The 20,139-nt window shown below is 38.2% G+C and overlaps 1 protein-coding gene across 1 annotated transcript in view; it reads right to left on the bottom strand.

Moving 5' to 3' along the window:
- Positions 1 to 20,139, bottom strand: part of SLC49A4 (solute carrier family 49 member 4) — an 86,428-nt gene that overhangs the window by 23,675 nt on the left and 42,614 nt on the right. The window contains exons 5-6 of the mRNA XM_045502270.1: positions 13,871 to 13,979; positions 2,807 to 2,874 (exon numbers count right to left, since the gene is read on the bottom strand). Coding sequence (XP_045358226.1) covers positions 2,807 to 2,874; positions 13,871 to 13,979 — 177 coding nt within the window. The remainder of the gene's footprint in view (positions 1 to 2,806; positions 2,875 to 13,870; positions 13,980 to 20,139) is intronic.

The following is a 20,139-nucleotide window of genomic DNA, read 5'->3' as shown; positions in this document are numbered from 1 at the left end:
AAACATCTTATAATGAGCATTATATTATTCTAGTTTTAGAAAACAGGCTAACTTGCTGACATCAACTTGCAAACATGGCTCTCCCAAAATTCAAACTCAGAGAATCCAAATGCTTAGCCACAGAGCCACCGGGGTCCTATATGATCTGGTCTGTGCCTCCACTCTCCCTCTGCCTTACTATTCTCCAGTTGGACAGCCGTGTTTTTGTTTCTCATACAAGCTAGGGTTGTTTCCCATAGCAATATGTACCTTTGGTATTTGTCCTGTTTGCCAGGAATGCTGGTACCCTCATTCTTCATGTGACTTTCTCTAGCTTACTCCGGTCATTCAGGTCTCAGTTCAATAAAGCTCTCCCTGCTCATGAAAGAAGCCCTCACCATCCCATCTCCACACTCTATTTTCTTCACAGCATTGATCTCTATCGGGATTTCTTTTGTTTTTGCATTTACTTTTTGTCTTCCCTATTAGTAAGCTCCAGGAGAGCAAGAATGTAGCTCTGGAGTAATGACTACTGTCCTACAAAGGTTGTGGCTAATGTTTCAGGGCATTTTAAGTTCTCAAAATTTCTGCTTTTTTATGAATTAACATGAAATTAAAAGGCAAATGGTAGAGATGCTTATTGTTTAGTTATGACCCACAACTTTTCCATTTGCCAATTAACTTTTCCTCATCTGCTAATTTGTACAGGCACAATCCTCCGGCTGTGCCTACATGCAACATACTCAGGCCTTCAGAATTGTTCCTGCTGCAGAAAAACTGATCTCATCCCAAATATAACATTTACTGTGTTTTTTCTACTTTGAAGTTTTAAAATTGATTTTAATTTTTATTGTAATTATATTACTGTCCTTCTTAATATTTTCAATACTATCTTTTGTGCTTATTTGACATGATAAGGTTAATCATGTTTGTAAGCATTGCCTGGACCAAAATAGCTTTCTGTGACAGCTGATGCCATCTTTTGGTGGAAAACATGGATGCATCTTTGCCCAGTGACTTATGTTGGTTCTCAACTATTAAAGTTTACCAGCAGAAAATTCTTTGGTACTCTGAAAACGTTCCACAGCTTCATAGAAATTTCCCTCAAGAAACTCCAAAAACAGTTTTCATGACCACCAAACACTTTTTTATGTTTTGGTATGCTGCAAGAACATACTTGTCTGATAGGCAGATGGCAAAGTATGAGAGAATAAAATAGTTTTATGGTATAATCAGAACTGAATAAAGTTGAACAGTGAGAGAGCTGACAGGGCCAGGTCACATAAGAATAAACTGACCACTGTGATTTGCTATTTATGTAGACCTAGTCCTTTCAAATGGGCTAATACCATCAAAATTATTACACCTGGTAGTGGCCTTTAGCAACATAATTACAAAAAAAATCACCCAAACACTAATGTGTATAAGGAGATTCTGTTCTAGGGATCCCCAAAATGGTGTTATGAACATAATTTTAAAATTGATTCTAGGCCTAGGAGATAGCTATAATTGACTTCAATCCAGAGTAAGGGTCGTATTTTTTAGATCTTGCATTTCAATGAATTAAAAACAGAAATGTCCTCAGTCTCATTTTTCCCTCTAGCTCTATTTCCATATAGATAAAATTAAGGGTTTACAGAAAGAAAATAAAGCAAAAGGTACATGTGAGATGTCATTTCTGATATACAATAGTTCCTCTTTGACCTATCTAGTGCTCAGAATAGGATTTGGGAAATGATGATTCACTATAATTGGCTTGGATATTTAATTAGAAAAATCAGATATGATTCTGTCAAATGTGACAAGTCAATGTATTTCAGTATTTGTGTAGTGGTTTCCTACAAATGCTATCTTCCTATTCCTCTTCTTTCGCTTTTAGATTTTATTCTTTTATTTCCCTAACTTATAAAAACCTCAGGGCGATTTAGAAATCAGTGTCAGTTTATTCTTTCATTATCCCAGGAACACTATGCAAACTGTAAGGTCTAGATATATTATCCTGTGCCAATTATGTTTAAGTATTTAGAAATTGAGGTGATTTACATATCTTATTTGATCTCCCCAAATATGTAATTAGATTCTTCTCTTTCTGGTAAAGTTGATTGCCTAATTTTGTTTTTGATTAAACAGGGTAAACAATTTGGGAAGTGAATAACTCATCTCTTTGGAAACACCAAGGATAGTTTTATAGGCAGTCACCTGGATGAGTGACATTTCTGTTCTTTCTTTCTTTCTTTCTTTCTTTTTTTTTTTTTTTTAAGAAAAAAGACATTTTCCTTCCTCTGATTCCTTCTAAAATGTGTTGTCATAATGGGTTAGGATCAAAGGGAGTTTGATGACTGGAAGTCTTTATGGACACTTTTCATCAAAATGGGATAAATACAGGGATGTACCTGCCAAAAAAGACCAATAATAAATATCTGCTAATCAGATACTCCCTTTTCATGTAAAGTTCTAAAGATGTTCTTACAAATGATTCTTTTCAATTCTTTTCTATTCTCGATAATCAATTTTCCTTTATTACTGTATTACCTTTCTTCAGGCTCCATTTGTAGCTTCTGTTCTCCAATAATATGGAGACAGGCAGCTTAATTACACTGGAAACACATTTCTATCCTCTGGAAACAGTTGAAGACAGACTACTCCTGAGAATGTTTCTTGCAGCAGCAAATTCTTACTGCATGTGAATTTTCTTGTAGCCTGAACAAGTGCCCTTTTCTGAGTTTTGCCTGTTTTATTTTCCCCTGAATTTTAACACTTATCAAAAGGAGCCATTTTTTTGTTTTTGGTTTGGCCCACCCACATGTTTAACATAAAATATTCTTACCTTGCCATAGCTATTCCAACAACACAGCCTCCAACTATGGACCAAAATCCAATCCAGCCAGCATCTACCTGTGGAGAAAGTGGCAGACACATTTAATATAAGACTATCATGTTGCAATTTAGAAGGCAAGAAATAAAGATCCTCTGTCATCAATATGTAAATATATTTATATATTATATATACACGTATAATTCAAATATAATCAACAGCTAAATGGCAACAAATGTAGAAAATGAATAAAACGAAAGGATTCATGTGTGACTAATTAATACAACTTATCTAAGTAAATATATCCTTATTTAAGTTTTTTTGGAACATTTAAATCCAAAAAATAATCAGCATCACAAACAGGAAAAGGACAGAAGATGGTCAGTGACTTCAAGAAGCTTAAATATAGGCAATATACAGGACACTACTAGGAAATAGTTAAGTGCTAAAACATCTGGCAACAATTAAAGATGCATCAAGAGGTCACAGAAGACAGAGAGAGTGACAGCAAGAGCAATGTGGAATGGAGCACGTAGGGAGACCACTGAAAGAGAACTGGAGCTGGGTTTCAAATACAGAGCTCACTCCACTCTTGGGAAAACATTTCCAACCCTGCCATTTACTAGCTTTGTGACCCTGGATGGATTATGTCTTCTTTTCTATAAAATGAACTAAAAGAGATAATCTGTGCATAGACTTAGATCAGTGGTCAGCAAACAGGAAGTACTATCTATGTGTTATTACTATCTGTTATTACTACCTGATGATGCTTCTCCATCTAGCTAATGTCCTAACTCTTTCCTCACCTCATGGCCAAACTTTCTCAGAGAAATCTACAAATGCTGCCTAGATTTACCCATCATTCATGTATCTTTAACTCCTGCTATTACTTGGCTTCTATCCAAATTCATACCGTAGGTCTCCGTTTCCTCATTATTAAAATAAGGATACCGAGATTTTTATTTTTTTGAGACTTAAATAAACTAATATGTGTAAAATGTTCAATACATGTTAGAGGTTACCACTGGAATTCCATTTGTCCCTAACGATATCAGTGCATTTTGTGTCCTTGTTCCCTCTCCACGGTCACCATGCTTATTACCTTAGTTCTTACTTCTAGACTGCTATAATAGCTTCTTAAATGGTCTCCACAACCTGTTCTGCCCACTATTGCCAGAATAATTATCCTAACTATCCCACTTTCCTGCTCAGAAATAGTTACAAGCTTTCACTGTGGCTACAGGGTCAAGTCCAAGCTTGACCTGGCACTGAGAGATGCCCAACTAACTTCTACCTTTTATTATTTTCCCAGTTGTATTTTTCATTATACCTGTTTACCAAAATATGTGATCTTCTACCTGGACACTTAGCTGGATTATATGTCCCAGCTCCCATTCAATTACATATGACTAGGTGACTAAGTTCCTAATGAAGTGGGCAGAATTAAGGTGTGCCACCTGTAGGGTAGAATCTGGAGGACAGCTGTATGCCTCCTCCATGCTTTCTTTCCCTTTTTGACAGCTGGATTCTGAATGTAGTCACCCGCCTAACTGATGCATACAACAACAAGGTCTTAGAAGATAAGACTGTTGGGGGCACCTGGGTGGCTCAGTCGGTTAAGCGGCTGACTTCGGCTCAGGTCATGATCTCGCGGTCCGTGAGTTCGAGCCCCGCATCAGGCTCTGTGCTGACAGCTCAGAGCCTGGAGCCTGTTTCAGATTCTGTGTCTCCCTCTCTGACCCTCCCCTGTTCATGCTCTGTCTCTCCCTGTCTCAAAAATAAATAAAACGTTAAAAAAAAAAAAAATTAAAAAAAAAAAGAAGATAAGACTGTTGCAAAGTGGAAAGAAGCAACCCAGGTCTCTAAATCAGTGTGAGGAAGTTATCCAAACTGTGCACAATTGTCCTAGGTTATTATGCAAACTGTCCTAGATTGCTATGTAAATGAGAAATAAATTTCTTAAGCCTCAGGATTCTGGGATTCTACTTCTCATAGCAGCTTAGCCTACTCTAAGTAATACAATTACTTAACAGTGTTTGGTGCCAGAGCAAAGATAAGTACTCTCTGGAGAAAGAGAACAGCCTGAAGCTTAATTTATCTCTACATTTTTTTTTTTTTTTTTCATATCATTGGCATTTGGGGCAAGAGAATTCTCTGTTCTGCAGAACTTCCCCTCTCATTGCAGAGCATTTAACATCCATTGTCTAAGGCCCACTTAATGCCATTGGGCCTCCCAAACATTTCCATCTATCCCCTTGCTGAGTGGGGCTCTGTGTTAGGCTAAGAACCACTGTGCATCTGACTGTACTAATCCCGGTCCTTTTAGGTAAGGCTTTTGTGCTTTACTGCTTCCTTTGTTCATGACATTTGCTTTAGTTAATAACATTCTACCCACTAATTAAAATTTTTTTCTTTAATTTTTTTTTTTTTTTTTTGCTTTCATTTAATTTTAAATTTCATTTCATTTAATACCTGGTGTAATTCTTGGTCTCTCTACCTCTCAGAGTTTATACAGACAGAGATACTTGAAAGGGCTTCTCAGGATTTACAACGTGAAGCATAAGATCTGCAAAGTCAGAATCATTCAAATGGGTGCTACACTTTTCTTTCTTTGGAATTGAGCATGCCTGGAACACCTGACATCCAGAAAAATAAGTTAGAAAACTAAAGGAAGACTTTCTTCTTCTGGTGAAGGTACACTAGGTAATCTGGATTGATATTCTGGTTGAAAACTAGAAAATCCAGGGGAAAATCTATCTGATGGCATCAGAGGGCCCAGAAGGTAATCCAGAATTATGAAACCATGATGTAAAATGGGAAGGAAACCCAGAAAGATAAGCCTGGTTTCCTTTGGGGTACCTGATTTCAGAAAAGGTAGCTAAGGGGCTGACAGTTATCAATAGCCTGCTGACTTAGGAAAGAAAAAACTGTGAGTGTGGGGCCTGTTGTGGTGTGGGTGGCCTTATAAAAACCCGAGCCTTTAGATGGTAACTTTGAAAGGCTGTATCTAAGAGTACTGTGCACTGGAAATAGAACAGTATTCTGTGGGACAGAAGCCCAGCTTTAAATTATCTCAATTCTTGAAGCTGGATTAAATGATCCTTACACTCCTGTAGAGAAAACATAAGTTGCTTCTGAGGTTAAATAACATCACCTTGAAGCTTAAATGATCTCTATAACTTTTCATATACTATGTCTGGCACTCAGTCAAAAATAAAGGAACACATAAGGAGATAAAAAAACATAAATGAATACCACAAATAAAAAAAGACCCACAGGGGATCCAGATCAAGGAATGATGAGATTTTAAGCAACTATTTTTAATAATTTGAAAAAGTAAAAGATCAAGCACTTTACAGACACTTGGAAACCACAAAAAAAATCAAATAAAAACTTTGTAACTTAAAAATATAATAACTGAAATTAACAACTCATAGATGTGTTTAATAGAATATTAGAGCTGAAAACTGAAATAGTGAGTTGAAGAAAGGCTAGATAAAACATCCAGCCTGAAGGAGAGAAAGGCAGAAGCATAGACAATTCAGAAAAGAGAGTAAGAGACATAGGAAATAGAGTGTGAAGGTTTAACATAAGGAAATTAGAGAAAATAAAGCTTAAGGGATACTGGCTAAGAATTTTCAGACACTGGGGTGCCTGGGTGGCTCAGTTGGTTAGGTGTCTGACTCTTGATTTTGGCTCAGGTCATGATCTCATGGTTCATGAGTTTGAGTCCCGCATTGGGCTCTGTGCTGACAGCATGGAGCCTGCCTGGGATTCTCCCCCTCCCTCTCTATCCCTCCCCTGCTTGCTCGCTCTCTCTCTCTCTCTCAGAAAATAAACTAAAAAAATAAAGAAAGAAAGAATTTTCAGACACTGATGGCAGACATCAAGTTATAGGTTCAAGAACCTATAGAAGAATAGAACCTCAAGAAGAATAAATTTCAAAGTCACCACCTAGTTATACCATAGTAAAACTGCTGAAACCAAAGACAAAGAAAAAAATCTTAAATGCAACAAACTTTTAAACTTAAAAGCTGACTTCTTGGAAGCCAGAAGAAAATGGGATTATTTTCAAAGAACCAAAAGATAATAAAATGCCAATCAAGAATTCTATCTCCATGAAAATAATCCTCAAAAATGAAGGTGAAATGAAGACATTTTCAGGCAAAAATAAAGAACAAATCCGCAACAAGAGAATTTGTCACAAGCAGACCTGCACAAAAACCAAACCACATGCTCACTAAACGGTGCTTTTTAGACAGAAGAAAAGTGATCACAGGTGGAAAACTGTAGATAAAGAGATGAAGAGCAACAAAATGGGCAAATATGAAGGTGAATCTAATTAAATACTGACTATATAAGCAATAATAATAATGTTTTGTGCAGTGTAAAACATGATGATAATAGCACAAAAGATTGTAGAGGGTTAAATAATGTTGAAAGGTTCTATGGATCTTGGGCTGTCTTGGAAGAGGTGAAAGTTGTAATTTATAATAGGTGTTGATAAATCACAAGAGCATTCTGTACTTTCTAGGGTAACCACTAAATAATAAAAGAGATTATAACTATCAAGCTTATAAAAGAGGAAGGCAGAATAGTGAAAATTACTTAACCCAGAAGAAAGTAAGAAAGTAGAAAAAAGGATAGACTGAAAAAAATGAAACCAATAAGATGATAGATCCCGACCCAAATTTATCAATAATTATATTAAGTGTAAATGGACTAAATACTCTAATTAATACGCAAGGATTATCAGACTGGCTTAAAGAAAAAAAAGGACATGCTGCTTATAAGAGGTATACGTAAAGAAAGTCTGAAAGTAAAGAAATGTAAAAAGATACACCATGCGAACACTAGTCAAGAGAAAGCTGGTATAATGTATAAGTTTTAAGGCAAAAGCATTACTAGAAATAAATAATACTTCATATGGATGGAAGGTTCAATTCACTGGTCAGATATTATATTTCTAGATTTATGTGCACCTAATTACATAGTCTTACAATATAACACCATACCCAAGAATTATAGAATACAGTTGACCAAATACTGGGTGAACAAATTTGAAACTACTGAAAATACAGATCACATTTATGCAATTTAGTTAGGAATTAAAAAAAAAAAAAAAAAAAGAACGAGAGAATCTTCAAGAGTTTATACATTAAGAAAATGTTCTAAGTAACCCATGGTTCAAAGAAGAAATCACTATGGAAACTAGAAAACATTTGAAATTGAAAAATAATGAAAATCCTACTTAGCAAAACTTATGGAATGACGATAAAGCTATATTTAAAAGGAAATACATAGCTTTAAAATGCACACATTAAAAAGAAAAGCTGAAAACCAAAGATCTAAGCATTTATATCAAAAAATTACAGGGGCGCCTGGGTGGCTCAGTCGGTTAAGTGTCCGACTTCGGCTCAGGTGATGATCCCACGGTTTGTGGGTTTGAGCCCCGTGTTGGGCTCTGTGCTGACAGCCTAGAGCCTGCAGCCTGCTTCAGATTCTGTGTCTCCCTCTCTCTCTGTCCTTCCCCTGCTTACTCTCTGTCTCTCTCTAAAATAAATAAAAACATTTTTAAAAATTTAAAGAGAAAGTTAGAATAAGGAGAGCAAAGTACCTTCCCTCAAAACAAACAAACAAACAAACAAAAAACGAACAGAATAGAAAAATATAAAGATATAAAATCAGAAGCTGATAAAATAGAAAAGGATTCATTAAAGAGACACTGGTGAAATTACTAAAGGGAAAAATGAGAGAGAAGATACATAATCAGTATCTAGAATGACACATTGACTTATCTTGGAGACCTAATGAAATCATAAGATGATACTATGAAGAACTTCTTACCAATAAATTTGAAAAATGAGATGACATGAACAAATTCTAAAAACGTACAATTTATTAAAATTGATGTAAGAATACATGGGAAATCTGAGTAATGTTATAACTACTGAATAAACTGAACCCATATTAAAAACCCTTTTACAAGAAGGCTAGCTGGTTTCATCAGTGAATTCTACCAAATATTTAGGGAAAAACAAAAGCCCCAAACCACCAAGATTACACAAACTCCCCACTAAGAGAGGGGAAAAAAATGCCCCCTTATTTGTTTTTGAGACTGGTAAAAACCTTGATACCAAAACTTAAAGGACAGAAAAAGAAAAGAAAATTATAGTCCAATCTCATTCATGAGCATAAATGTAAACAGTCTTAAGTAAAACATGAACATATGAGTCCAGTGATATATAAAAAACGTAACAAGTCACTGACAATAGGATTTGGTACAGGAATGCAAGGTGGGTTAACATTTAATAATCAGTAAATGTAATTTGCCACATTAGAAATTTAAAAGAGAAAAATCATATGATTATCTCAAGTGTTAAATTTTTTTAAATGTACTTTTCTCCATCTACTTGTCATTAGTCACAACTGATATGTAAAGAGGCCAAAGTATCTGTTGGTGAATTACTAAAACAAGTAAGTGAGTTTAACAAGGCTGCTGGATACAAGATCAGGTATATTTTAATTCCTTGCAAAAGTCAACTATACTTCTATACGCTAGCCAACAGAAAATAAAATTTTAAGTAAGCCCATCGTGGGGCTTACACTCACAACCCCAAGACCAAGAGTCACATGCTTTACTGACTGAGCCAGCCAGGTGCCCCAGAAAAGAAAAAATTTTAAAGATACCAATTACAATAGCCTCAGAAAATATCATATACCTGGGACTGAATCTAACAAATACATAGAAGAGGCCTTTGCAGAAAATTATAAAGCATCATTCAGAGACATTAGGACTTTAGTAAATGTACAGAAATACAATGAACATGGTTCAGAGGGCTCAGTATTACAAAGACCTTAATTTTCAAAATGATCTAGATTCAAAAAATTCTAGTCAAAATCCCAATAAAGGGGCATATTTATTCTATGAAATACCAAAACTTATTATAACACTAAAACACTTGAGACACTTTGGTATTGGCACAAAGACAGGCAAAATAGACTATAAGGGAAAAAACAGTTTAGAAACACATCGGTGCACATAAGGGCACTTCATTAAGACAAAGTTGACACTAGAGTACAATAAGAAAAGCATAATCTTTTCAAAAACTGATACCAGGTTAATGCATACCTATATGGGGAAAAAAAAAAAAAAGAAACTTAACACCTACCTTATAATGAGCACACAATTCAATTCTAGGTTTAAATGCGACAGGACTAATGATAAAACTTCTAGAACAGCACGGACAGTGTTTTCTATGATGACAGATATGTTCTGTATCTGCACTGTCCAAAATATGGCAGCCACAAGTCACAAGTGGCTACTGAGCACCTGAAAGGTAGCCAGAAGGTGGCCATTGAGGAAGTGAATTTTTATCTTTATCCCAACTAATTTAAATTCCAAATTAAATAGCTATGATTGGCTAGTGGCTACTGCACCAGACAACACAGTGCCACAGGTTAACATAGGGGAATATGCTCATCAACTTTGAGCAAGCAAAGATTTCTTTCTTTCTCACTCTTTTGCATTATGGTCTCTGTTATGTCCAACATGTAGGCTATCTTTGAGTTGGTTTCTATTCAATACTTCCTTTTTGTAAATATGGGCCACATTTTTTTTTTTTATTTAAAAAAATTTTTTTAATGTTTATTTTTGAGAGAGAGAGAGAGCGAGAGAGAGAGAGAGAGAGAGAGCGCCAGAGCATGAGCAGGGGAGGGGCAGAAAGAGACGGAGACACAGAATCTGAAGCAGGCTCCAGGCTCTGAGCTGTCAGCACAGAGCCTGACGTGGGGCTTGAACCCACAAACCGTGAGATCATGACTTGAGCCAAAGCTTAACCGACCGAGCCACCCAGGTGCCCCGTCTAATTTTTTTTTTTTAACAGTGTGGTACATGCTGTGGATGACACAATATAAAGGTTCTGGATCCTTTTATCTTTCTCTAAAATGGTTGATTTTTGTGTTAGTAGGCAGTTCAATTAATAACTGATCACCTTGAACTTCTGTTGGCTTGATTTTGTGTTTTATTAAGGAAGATAAGTAGAAACCTAAATGTTTCTCAAGACCCCCTCACTTGGTAGGATTCAGTCTCCAAATTGTCTCCTCTGCAGATTTTTGTCAGGGCTTGTTTTTAGGCCTTGGGTATTGTGGGTCTAAGTAGAATAGGCCTTATCTTACCTAGAACATGGTTCTTGATTTTAAATTTTGGCCTAGATTCTGTGTCTTAGCAGAAGCCCAAGGTATTAAAAAGGTGTTAATGAGGTATTACCATTCTGGTTGAGCTAGAACTCTAAGAGCCCAGCACTGCTTACCCTCTACTGTATTCGTTCTGCTTTTAACCTCATAGAAATCTTTCTGTTAAGCCTCTAATAGTTTTGCCGTTTACATGTGCAGTTCATTTCTCAGTCTAAGACGTGCTGAGGACCCCATACAGTGCTCTGGGGAGCCTCCTTCTGCACAGATCTTTTTTAAAAATATATTTTAGTACTTTTTTTTTTTTCACAAAAAGTTTATTTATTTTGAGAAAGAGGGAGAGAGTGTGTGCATGGGAGGGGCAGAGAGAGAGGGAGAGAGAAGTTTGCAAGCAGGCTCCGCACCATGAGCACATAGCCTGATGTGCACATAGCTTGATCCCATGACCATGAGATCATGACCTGAGCTGAAATCAAGAGTGGGATGCTTAATAGACTGAGCCGCCCAGGTGCCCTGCATAGCTCTCTTCTTTACAATCAGTAAGAAAAAGGCAGCCCAATGGTGGGCAAGAGACTTGACCAGGTGTGTCACAAAAAAGGATATTCAAATATCAAACAAAAAGATATCATTATAGTGGCATTTATTTTTTTTTTTTACATGTTTATTTATTTTTGAGACAGAGCATGAATGGGGGAGGGCCAGAGAGAGAGGGAGACACAGAATCTGAAACAGGCTCCAGGCTCTGAGCTGTCAGCACAGAGCCCGATGCGGGGCTCGAACTCACGGACCGTGAGATCATGACCTGAGTCAAAGTCAGATGCTTAACCAACTGAGCCACCCAGGCGCCCCATTATAGTGGCATTTAACTGCATATCCATTAGCATTTCTAACTTAAAAAAATTTTTTTTAGGGGCGCCTGGGTGGCTCAGTCAGTTAAGTGACCGACTTCAGCTCAGGTCATGATCTTGCAGTTCGTGAGTTCGAGCTCTGCGTCGGGCTCTGTGCTGATGGCTCAGAGCCTGAAGCCTGCTTCATATTCTGTGTCTCCCTCTCTCTTTGCCCCTCCCCTGCTTGCACTCTGTCTCTCTCTCCCTCAAATATAAACAAACATTTAAAAATTAAAAAAAAAATTTTAACGTTTATTTATATTTGAGGAAGAGAGAGACACAGAGCACAAGTGTGGGGGAGGGGGTGGTACAAGAATCTGAAACAGACTCCAGGCTCCGAGCTGTCAGCACAGAGCCCAATGTGGGGCTTGAACCCACAAACTGTGAGATCACAACCTGAGGCGAAGTCAGACGCTCAAGTGACTGAGCCACCCAGGCGCCCAGCATTTCTAACTTTAGAGACTCAGGCACCTGGGTGGCTTATTTGGTTAAATGTCAGACTTTGGGTCAGGTCATGATCTCACATGAGTTTGAGCCCCGCATTGGGTTCTCTGCTGTCAGCACAGAGCCCCCTTAGGATTCTCTGTCCCTCTCTCTCTCTGCCCTTCCCCCACTTATGTTATCTCTCAAAAATGAACAAACATTAAAAAAAAAAAGACTAACATTGTCAAGTGTTGGTAAAGATGTGGAGCAATGAGAAATTTCATATCCTGCTGGTAAAACTATAAACTCATACAACCACTTTGGGGAAGTTTGGCATCATCTATCAAACCAGGAATATACTATAACCAACAATTCTATTGCTAGCTACATATCCAACAGAAATGTGTATAGAGGTGCATCAAGAAACATGTATGATAGGGGCGCCTGGGTGGCGCAGTCGGTTGGGCGTCCGACTTCAGCCAGGTCACGATCTCACGGTCCGGGAGTTCGAGCCCCGCGTCAGGCTCTGGGCTGATGGCTCAGAGCCTGGAGCCTGTTTCCGATTCTGTGTCTCCCTCTCTCTCTGCCCCTCCCCCGTTCATGCTCTGTCTCTCTCTGTCCCAAAAATAAATAAACGTTGAAAAAAAAAAAAAAATTAAAAAAAAAAAAAAAAAAAAAAAAAAAGAAACATGTATGATAACATTCATACAGCATTGTTTGTGATTGTGACAGTTAAAAACTGTAAACAATCCAAATGTTCATCAAAAGCAGAATGGAAAATTGTTGTTCATTCATACAATAGAAAGTCACACCAGCGTGCTGGATTGCTTCCATTTGCCCCTCCAAATCTCTCTACCCCTTTCTACCATGCTGTCTGGAAGTAAGGAGAAGGAATACATGGCCTGAATCATATAGGTCAAAAATATAGGTCAAAAATAACCATAGGTACATGGTTATTTTTAAAGAAATGAGGTACCCTTATTCTGAGACTAGGGAGAAAGTGAGAAATTAGATGTCGACATTAGCCATATATTTGATGATGGGGTCTTAATCTTCTTTATAAAGTATGGAGCAAGATTAGGATGGAGTCAACAAAGGAAGATTTTCCTTCTTTATTTTTCTGTTTATTAGCATCATTAATAATAGCCAAATAAATGTAAAACTCATGGCTGTTAACAAAACCCAGGAAGAAAATCAATATTATTTTTAACTATTTCAAGGATTTTTTTTTTAAGTTTATTTATTTTTGAAAAAGAGAGAGAGAATGAACACGAGCCAGGGAGGGACAGACAGAGAGGGAGAGAAAGAATTCCAAGCAGGCTCCACGCTGTCAGTGCAGAGCCCAATATGGGGCTCGATCTCATGAACTCAGAGATCATGACCTGAGCCAAGATCAAGAGTCAGACGCTTAACTCACTAGATACCCAGGCTCCCTAGGATCTTGCTTTTGCAACAATGGTATTGGATAATGATTACCCAGGCCTTGAAGTTTAAACCAAGAACACACAGACAATATTTACAATTTAAATGTACTAAAAAATATCTCCAACATATAAAGAAATGAAATACTTACTTGACTGACATGCACTGGTGTTAAAATTAAGTCCAGAACTCCAGACCAGCCAGCAAATACACCAAGTGGTATGGCATATGCTAAAGCAATCATCAAAAATCTCATATTGCTGTAAATGAGAAAAGAAAATATTATTACAGATTCAAAACTGTGAATTAAAAAATTTTTAAAGCAAGTAGAATCACTTTCTTCACGCCTTTATTTATTTATTTATTTATTTATTTATTTATTTATTTATTTATTTTTGAGACAGAGACAGAGAGAGAGAGGGCGAGCCAGCACAAGGTAGGGAGAGGGGCAGATGGAAAAAGAGAGAGAATTCTAAACAGGCTCCATGCTCAGTATGGAGCCTAACATGGGGCTTGATCCTATAACCCTGGGATCATGACCTGAGCCAAAATCAAGAGTTAGACACTCAACCAACAGAGCCACCCAGCTGCCCCTGAATTTAAATTCTTACTCATGAAAAATGTAAGTCATTTGGAAATTGGAACACCAGAATCAGAAACAGAAAATATTCAGTTTGTTAATAATTAGTTTGTTAATAAATTCAACGGTCTTTGAATTTTTTGTTTACATAAAAATAATCTTTTTTGTGGGGCACCTGGGTGGCACAATTGGTTAGGCGTCTGACTTCGGCTCAGGTAATGATCTCCTGGTTTGTGAGTTCCAGCCCCGCATCGGGCTATGTGCTGACAGCTCAGCCTGGAGCCTGCTTCAGATTCTGTGTCTCCCTCTTTCTCCACCCCTCTGCTGCTCATGCTCTGTCTCTGTCTCTCAGTAATAAATAAACGTTAAAAAATTAAAAAAAAAACAACAACCTTTTTTGTTCATATTAAAATTGTCAAAGTTTATTATACAGATGAGTTAACATTATTTCATACAATGAGTAGGTATAGGTTAAATTACTATTTCTCTATTTAAACAGAGTGGAGGGAAGAAAAACCAAAGATTAAAAATACATAACTTGCTAGTTTTATTATTTTCAGAGAGCAGTTTTCACTTTTGCTTTATTGATATTAAAGTTTGTTGGGGCGTCTGGATGGCTTAATCAGTTAAGTGTCTGACTTTAGCTCAGGTCATGATCTCGCGGTTTGTTGAATTCAAGTCCAGCATCGGGCTCTGTGCTGACAGCTCAGAGCCTGGAGCCTGCTTCGGATTCTATGTTTCCCTCTCTCTCTGCCCCTCCCAAGCTCATACTCTGTCTTTTTCTCTCAAAAATAAATAAACATTAAAAAAAATTTTTTTAAGTTTGTATTAATCAAAGATTTTAATAAGCAATACAATGCAAATGGCTCAAAACCAGAAAGGTATAAAAATATGGGGAAAACATGTCCCTCTTACCCCATTCCCCTCTTCCCACAATTACCAATGTTCTTGCTTTCTTGGGCAATTTCTCAGAAACATCTAAAAATATATAAGACTATGCATATACATATGTGTGTATATACATTAGTATATAAATATATAGTATTACATATGTTATTTTATATATGTACATATTAACATATATTCACAATTATATATATATTCTTTCCCCAATCTTTTTACATAAATGATAGTATGTTACAACCATTTGCTGAATTTTACTTTATTTTTTAACGTCTATTTATTATTGAGAGATGTATTATTCAGAGCCCAACGGACTGAGCTGTCCAGGTGCCCCTGAATTTTACTTTTTTAACTTAATAAGTCTTAGAATTCTTCCACAGTCAATACAGACAGAGCTTCCTTACTCTTTCTTAGAGCTGGGTAGTACTCCATTATGTTGGTATATAATTTATTTCACCAGCTCCCACTGAGAGAGATATGTATTTTTATTATATATTATATATATATATATATATATATATATATATATATATATATATATATATATATATATATAAATTTATTCCTTTGCTCTTACAGTCGTTTCACGTCTGCACTAGTACACTTGGAGAATTGACTTCTAGAAGTGCAACTACCATGTCAAAAGAGTATGTGTATTTGTAACTTTAATCGATAATGCCAAGTGCCCTCTGCAGAGACTGTACTTCTACATTCCTATCAAAATGGTTAAAACAAAAACATAGTGATAACACCAAAGTCTGGTGAAGATGCCCAAAAACTAGATGACTTGTATACTGCTTGTGGTAAAGAAAAATGGCACAACTACTCTGGAAAATAGACTGGCAGGGTTTTAAAAAAACTAAATATGCAACTACCATACAATCCAGCAATTACACTCCTAGGCATTTACCCCAGAGAAATGAAAACCTATGTTCACAGCAAAAACCTATATACAAATGTTTATGTATCATATCCAAAAACACCAACCAAACAAAAACACTAAAATCAACCCAGATGTCCTTTAACAGGTCAACAGTTACACAAACTGTGTACATCAACACCATGGAATACTACTCAGTAATAAAGAGGAGTAACTACTCATACACAAAACACCCTGGATGACTCTCTAGAGAATTATGTTGTTTTTTTTTAATTCTAGTTAGTTAACATACAATATTAGTTTCAGGTGTAGGATTTAGTGATTCATCACTTACATACAATACCCAGTGCTCATCACAAGTATCCTCCTTAATGCCCATCACCCATTTAACCCATCCCCCCCCACCCCCCCTCTAGTAACCCTCAATTTGTTCCCTACAGTTAAGAGTCTGTTTCCTGGTTTGCATCTCTTTCTATTTTTTAAACCAATGGCAAAATGTATGTACTATATTATTCCATTTATATAACATTCTTGAACTGACATTATAGTAATGGAGAAGAGATCAGTGTTTGCCAGGGGTTAAGAAGTAGATATGGCTACAAAAGGACAAAAAAAAGGAATCCTTGTGGTGATGGAAATGTTCTATATCTTGACTACCAACAGTTTTGTAAGATATTATCATTGGGGGAAACTGGGTAAAGAGCCCACATTATCTTTCTGTATTATTTCCTACAACTGCATGTGAATCTGTAAGTATCTCAAAAATAAAAAGCTTAATTTAAAAAATGTAATAAAAATTACATACTATTAACAATAGCTAGGAAAGTCCAAAATCTCTGGGGGTGGGGGTGGGGGAGGGGAGGAGGAAGCAACCTTTAAGGGCATAGAAAATGATCTAAATAGATGGAGAGATCATCCATACTGTCAACTGGTCCCAAATTAATCTATAAATTTAATGTAATCATTATTAAAGTTCCAGTTGAATTTTTTTAGAAACTTAAGAAACATGCTCTAAAGTTTATATGGAAGAAAAAAAGTCCTTGGAAAGCTAACTTATCTTCTAAAAAATATGAAAAAGGAAGCCCTTATCCTACCAAGATAAACTAGGGTGCCTGGGTGGCTCAGTTGGTTAAGCATCTGACTTCGGCACAGGTCATGATCTCACGGTTCATGGGTTTGAGCCCCGCATCAGGCTCCGTGAGCCTGCTTCAGATTCTGTGCCTCCCTCTCTCTCTGCCCCTCCCCCGCTCGCACTCAGTCTCTCTCTCAAAAATATATAAACATTAAAAAAAAAAAAAAAAGACAAGCTGCAGGGCCATAATAAAAGTAGTATGGGAATAGCTCAAGAACTAGCACAATGGAGGGGGATTCCAGGAAGATGGCGGCGTAGGAGGACGCTGGGCTCACCGCGCGTCCTGCTGATCAATTAGATTCCACCTACACCTGCCTAAATAACCCAGAAAACCGCCAGAGGATTAGCAGAACGGAGTCACCGGAGCCAAGCGCAGACGAGAGGCCCACGGAAGAGGGTAGGAAGGGCGGCGAGGCGGTGCGCGCTCCACGGACTGGCGGGAGGGAGCCGGGGCGGAGGGGCGGCTCGCCGGCCAAGCAGAGCCCCGGAGTCTGGCCTGCAAAAGCGGAGGGGCCTGACGGACTGTGTTCCGACAGCAAGCGCGACTTAGCGTCTGGGAGGTCATAAGTTAACAGCTCTGCTCAGAAAGCGGGAAGGCTGGAGGACAAAGGGAGGGAGAGCTGCTGAGCCCCCGGACGACAGAGCTCAGTTTGGTGGGGAACAAAGGCGCTCGCCAGCGCCATCTCCCCCGCCCATCCCCCAGCCAAAATCCCAAAGAGAACCAGTTCCTGCCAGGGAACTTCCTCGCTCCGCGCAAACACCCAACTCTGTGCTTCTGCGGAGCCAAACCTCCGGCAGCGGATCTGACTCCCTCCCGCTGCCACAGGGCCCCTCCTGAAGTGGATCACCTAAGGAGAAGCGACCTAAGCCTGCCCCTCCTGCCCCTGTGCACCTTGCCTACCCACCCCAGCTAATACGCCAGATCCCCAGCATCACAAGCCTAGCAGTGTGCAAGTAGCCCAAACGGGCCACGCCACCCCACAGTGAATCCCGCCCCTAGGAGAGGGGAAGAGAAGGCACACACCAGTCGGACTGTGGCCCCAGCGGTGGGCCGGGGGCAGACATCAGGTCGGAGTGCGGCCCCGCCCACCAACTCCAGTTATACACCACAGCACAGGGGAAGTGCCCTGCAGGTCCTCACCACGCCAGGGACTATCCAAAATGACCAAGCGGAAGAATTCCCCTCAGAAGAATCTCCAGGAAATAACAACAGCTAATGAGCTGATCAAAAAGGATTTAAATAATATAACAGAAAGTGAATTTAGAATAATAGTCATAAAATTAATCGCCGGGCTTGAAAACAGTATACAGGACAGCAGAGAATCCCTTGCTACAGAGATCAAGGGACTAAGGAACAGTCATGAGGAGCTGAAAAACGCTTTAAATGAAATGCAAAACAAAATGGAGACCACCACAGCTCGGATTGAAGAGGCAGAGGAGAGAATAGGTGAACTAGAAGATAAAGTTATGGAAAAAGAGGAAGCTGAGAGAAAGAGAGATAAAAAAATCCAGGAGTATGAGGGGAAAATTAGAGAACTAAGTGATACACTAAAAAGAAATAATATACGCATAATTGGTATCCCAGAGGAGGAAGAGAGAGGGAAAGGTGCTGAAGGGGTACTTGAAGAAATAATAGCTGAAAACTTCCCTGAACTGGGGAAGGAAAAAGGCATTGAAATCCAAGAGGCACAGAGAACTCCCTTCAGACGGAACCTGAATCGATCTTCTGCACGACATATCATAGTGAAACTGGCAAAATACAAGGATAAAGAGAAAATTCTGAAAGCAGCAAGGGGTAAACGTGCCCTCACATATAAAGGGAGACCTATAAGACTCGTGACTGATCTCTCTTTTGAAACTTGGCAGGCCAGAAAGAATTGGCACGAGATTTTCAGTGTGCTAGACAGAAAAAATATGCAGCCGAGAATCCTTTATCCAGCAAGTCTGTCATTTAGAATAGAAGGAGAGATAAAGGTCTTCCCAAACAAACAAAAACTGAAGGAATTTGTCACCACTAAACCAGCCCTACAAGAGATCCTAAGGGGGACCCTGTGAGACAAAATACCAGAGACATCACTACAAGCATAAAACATACAGACATCACAATGACTCTAAACCCATATCTTTCTATAATAACACTGAATGTAAATGGATTAAATGTGCCAACCAAAAGACATAGGGTATCAGAATGGATAAAAAAACAAGACCCATCTATTTGCTGTCTACAAGAGACTCATTTTAGACCTGAGGACACCTTTAGATTGAGAGTGAGGGGATGGAGAACTATTTATCATGCTACTGGAAGCCAAAAGAAAGCTGGAGTAGCCATACTTATATCAGACAAACTAGACTTTAAATTAAAGGCTGTAACAAGAGATGAAGAAGGACATTATATAATAGTTACAGGGTCTATCCATCAGGAAGAGCTAACAATTATAAATGTCTATGCGCCGAATACCGGAGCCCCCAAATATATAAAACAACTACTCATAAACATAAGCAACCTTATTGATAAGAATGTGGTCATTGCAGGGGACTTTAACACCCCACTTACAGAAATGGATAGATCATCTAGACACACGGTCAATAAAGAAACAAGGGCCCTGAATGAGACATTGGATCAGATGGACTTGACAGATATATTTAGAACTCTGCATCCCAAAGCAACAGAATATACTTTCTTCTCGAGTGCACATGGAACATTCTCCAAGATAGATCATATACTGGGTCACAAAACAGCCCTCCATAAGTTTACCAGAATTGAAATTATACCATGCATACTTTCAGACCACAATGCTATGAAGCTTGAAATCAACCACAAAAAAAAGTCTGGAAAACCTCCAAAAGCATGGAGGTTAAAGAACACCCTACTAACGAATGAGTGGGTCAACCAGGCAATTAGAGAAGAAATAAAAAAATATATGG

This window comes from Leopardus geoffroyi, chromosome C2, assembly GCF_018350155.1.
Source record: "Leopardus geoffroyi isolate Oge1 chromosome C2, O.geoffroyi_Oge1_pat1.0, whole genome shotgun sequence".
NCBI classification, from domain to species: domain Eukaryota; kingdom Metazoa; phylum Chordata; class Mammalia; order Carnivora; family Felidae; genus Leopardus; species Leopardus geoffroyi.
Note: the sequence above shows the minus strand (reverse complement) of the source record. Positions and strands in the feature narration are given on the sequence as shown.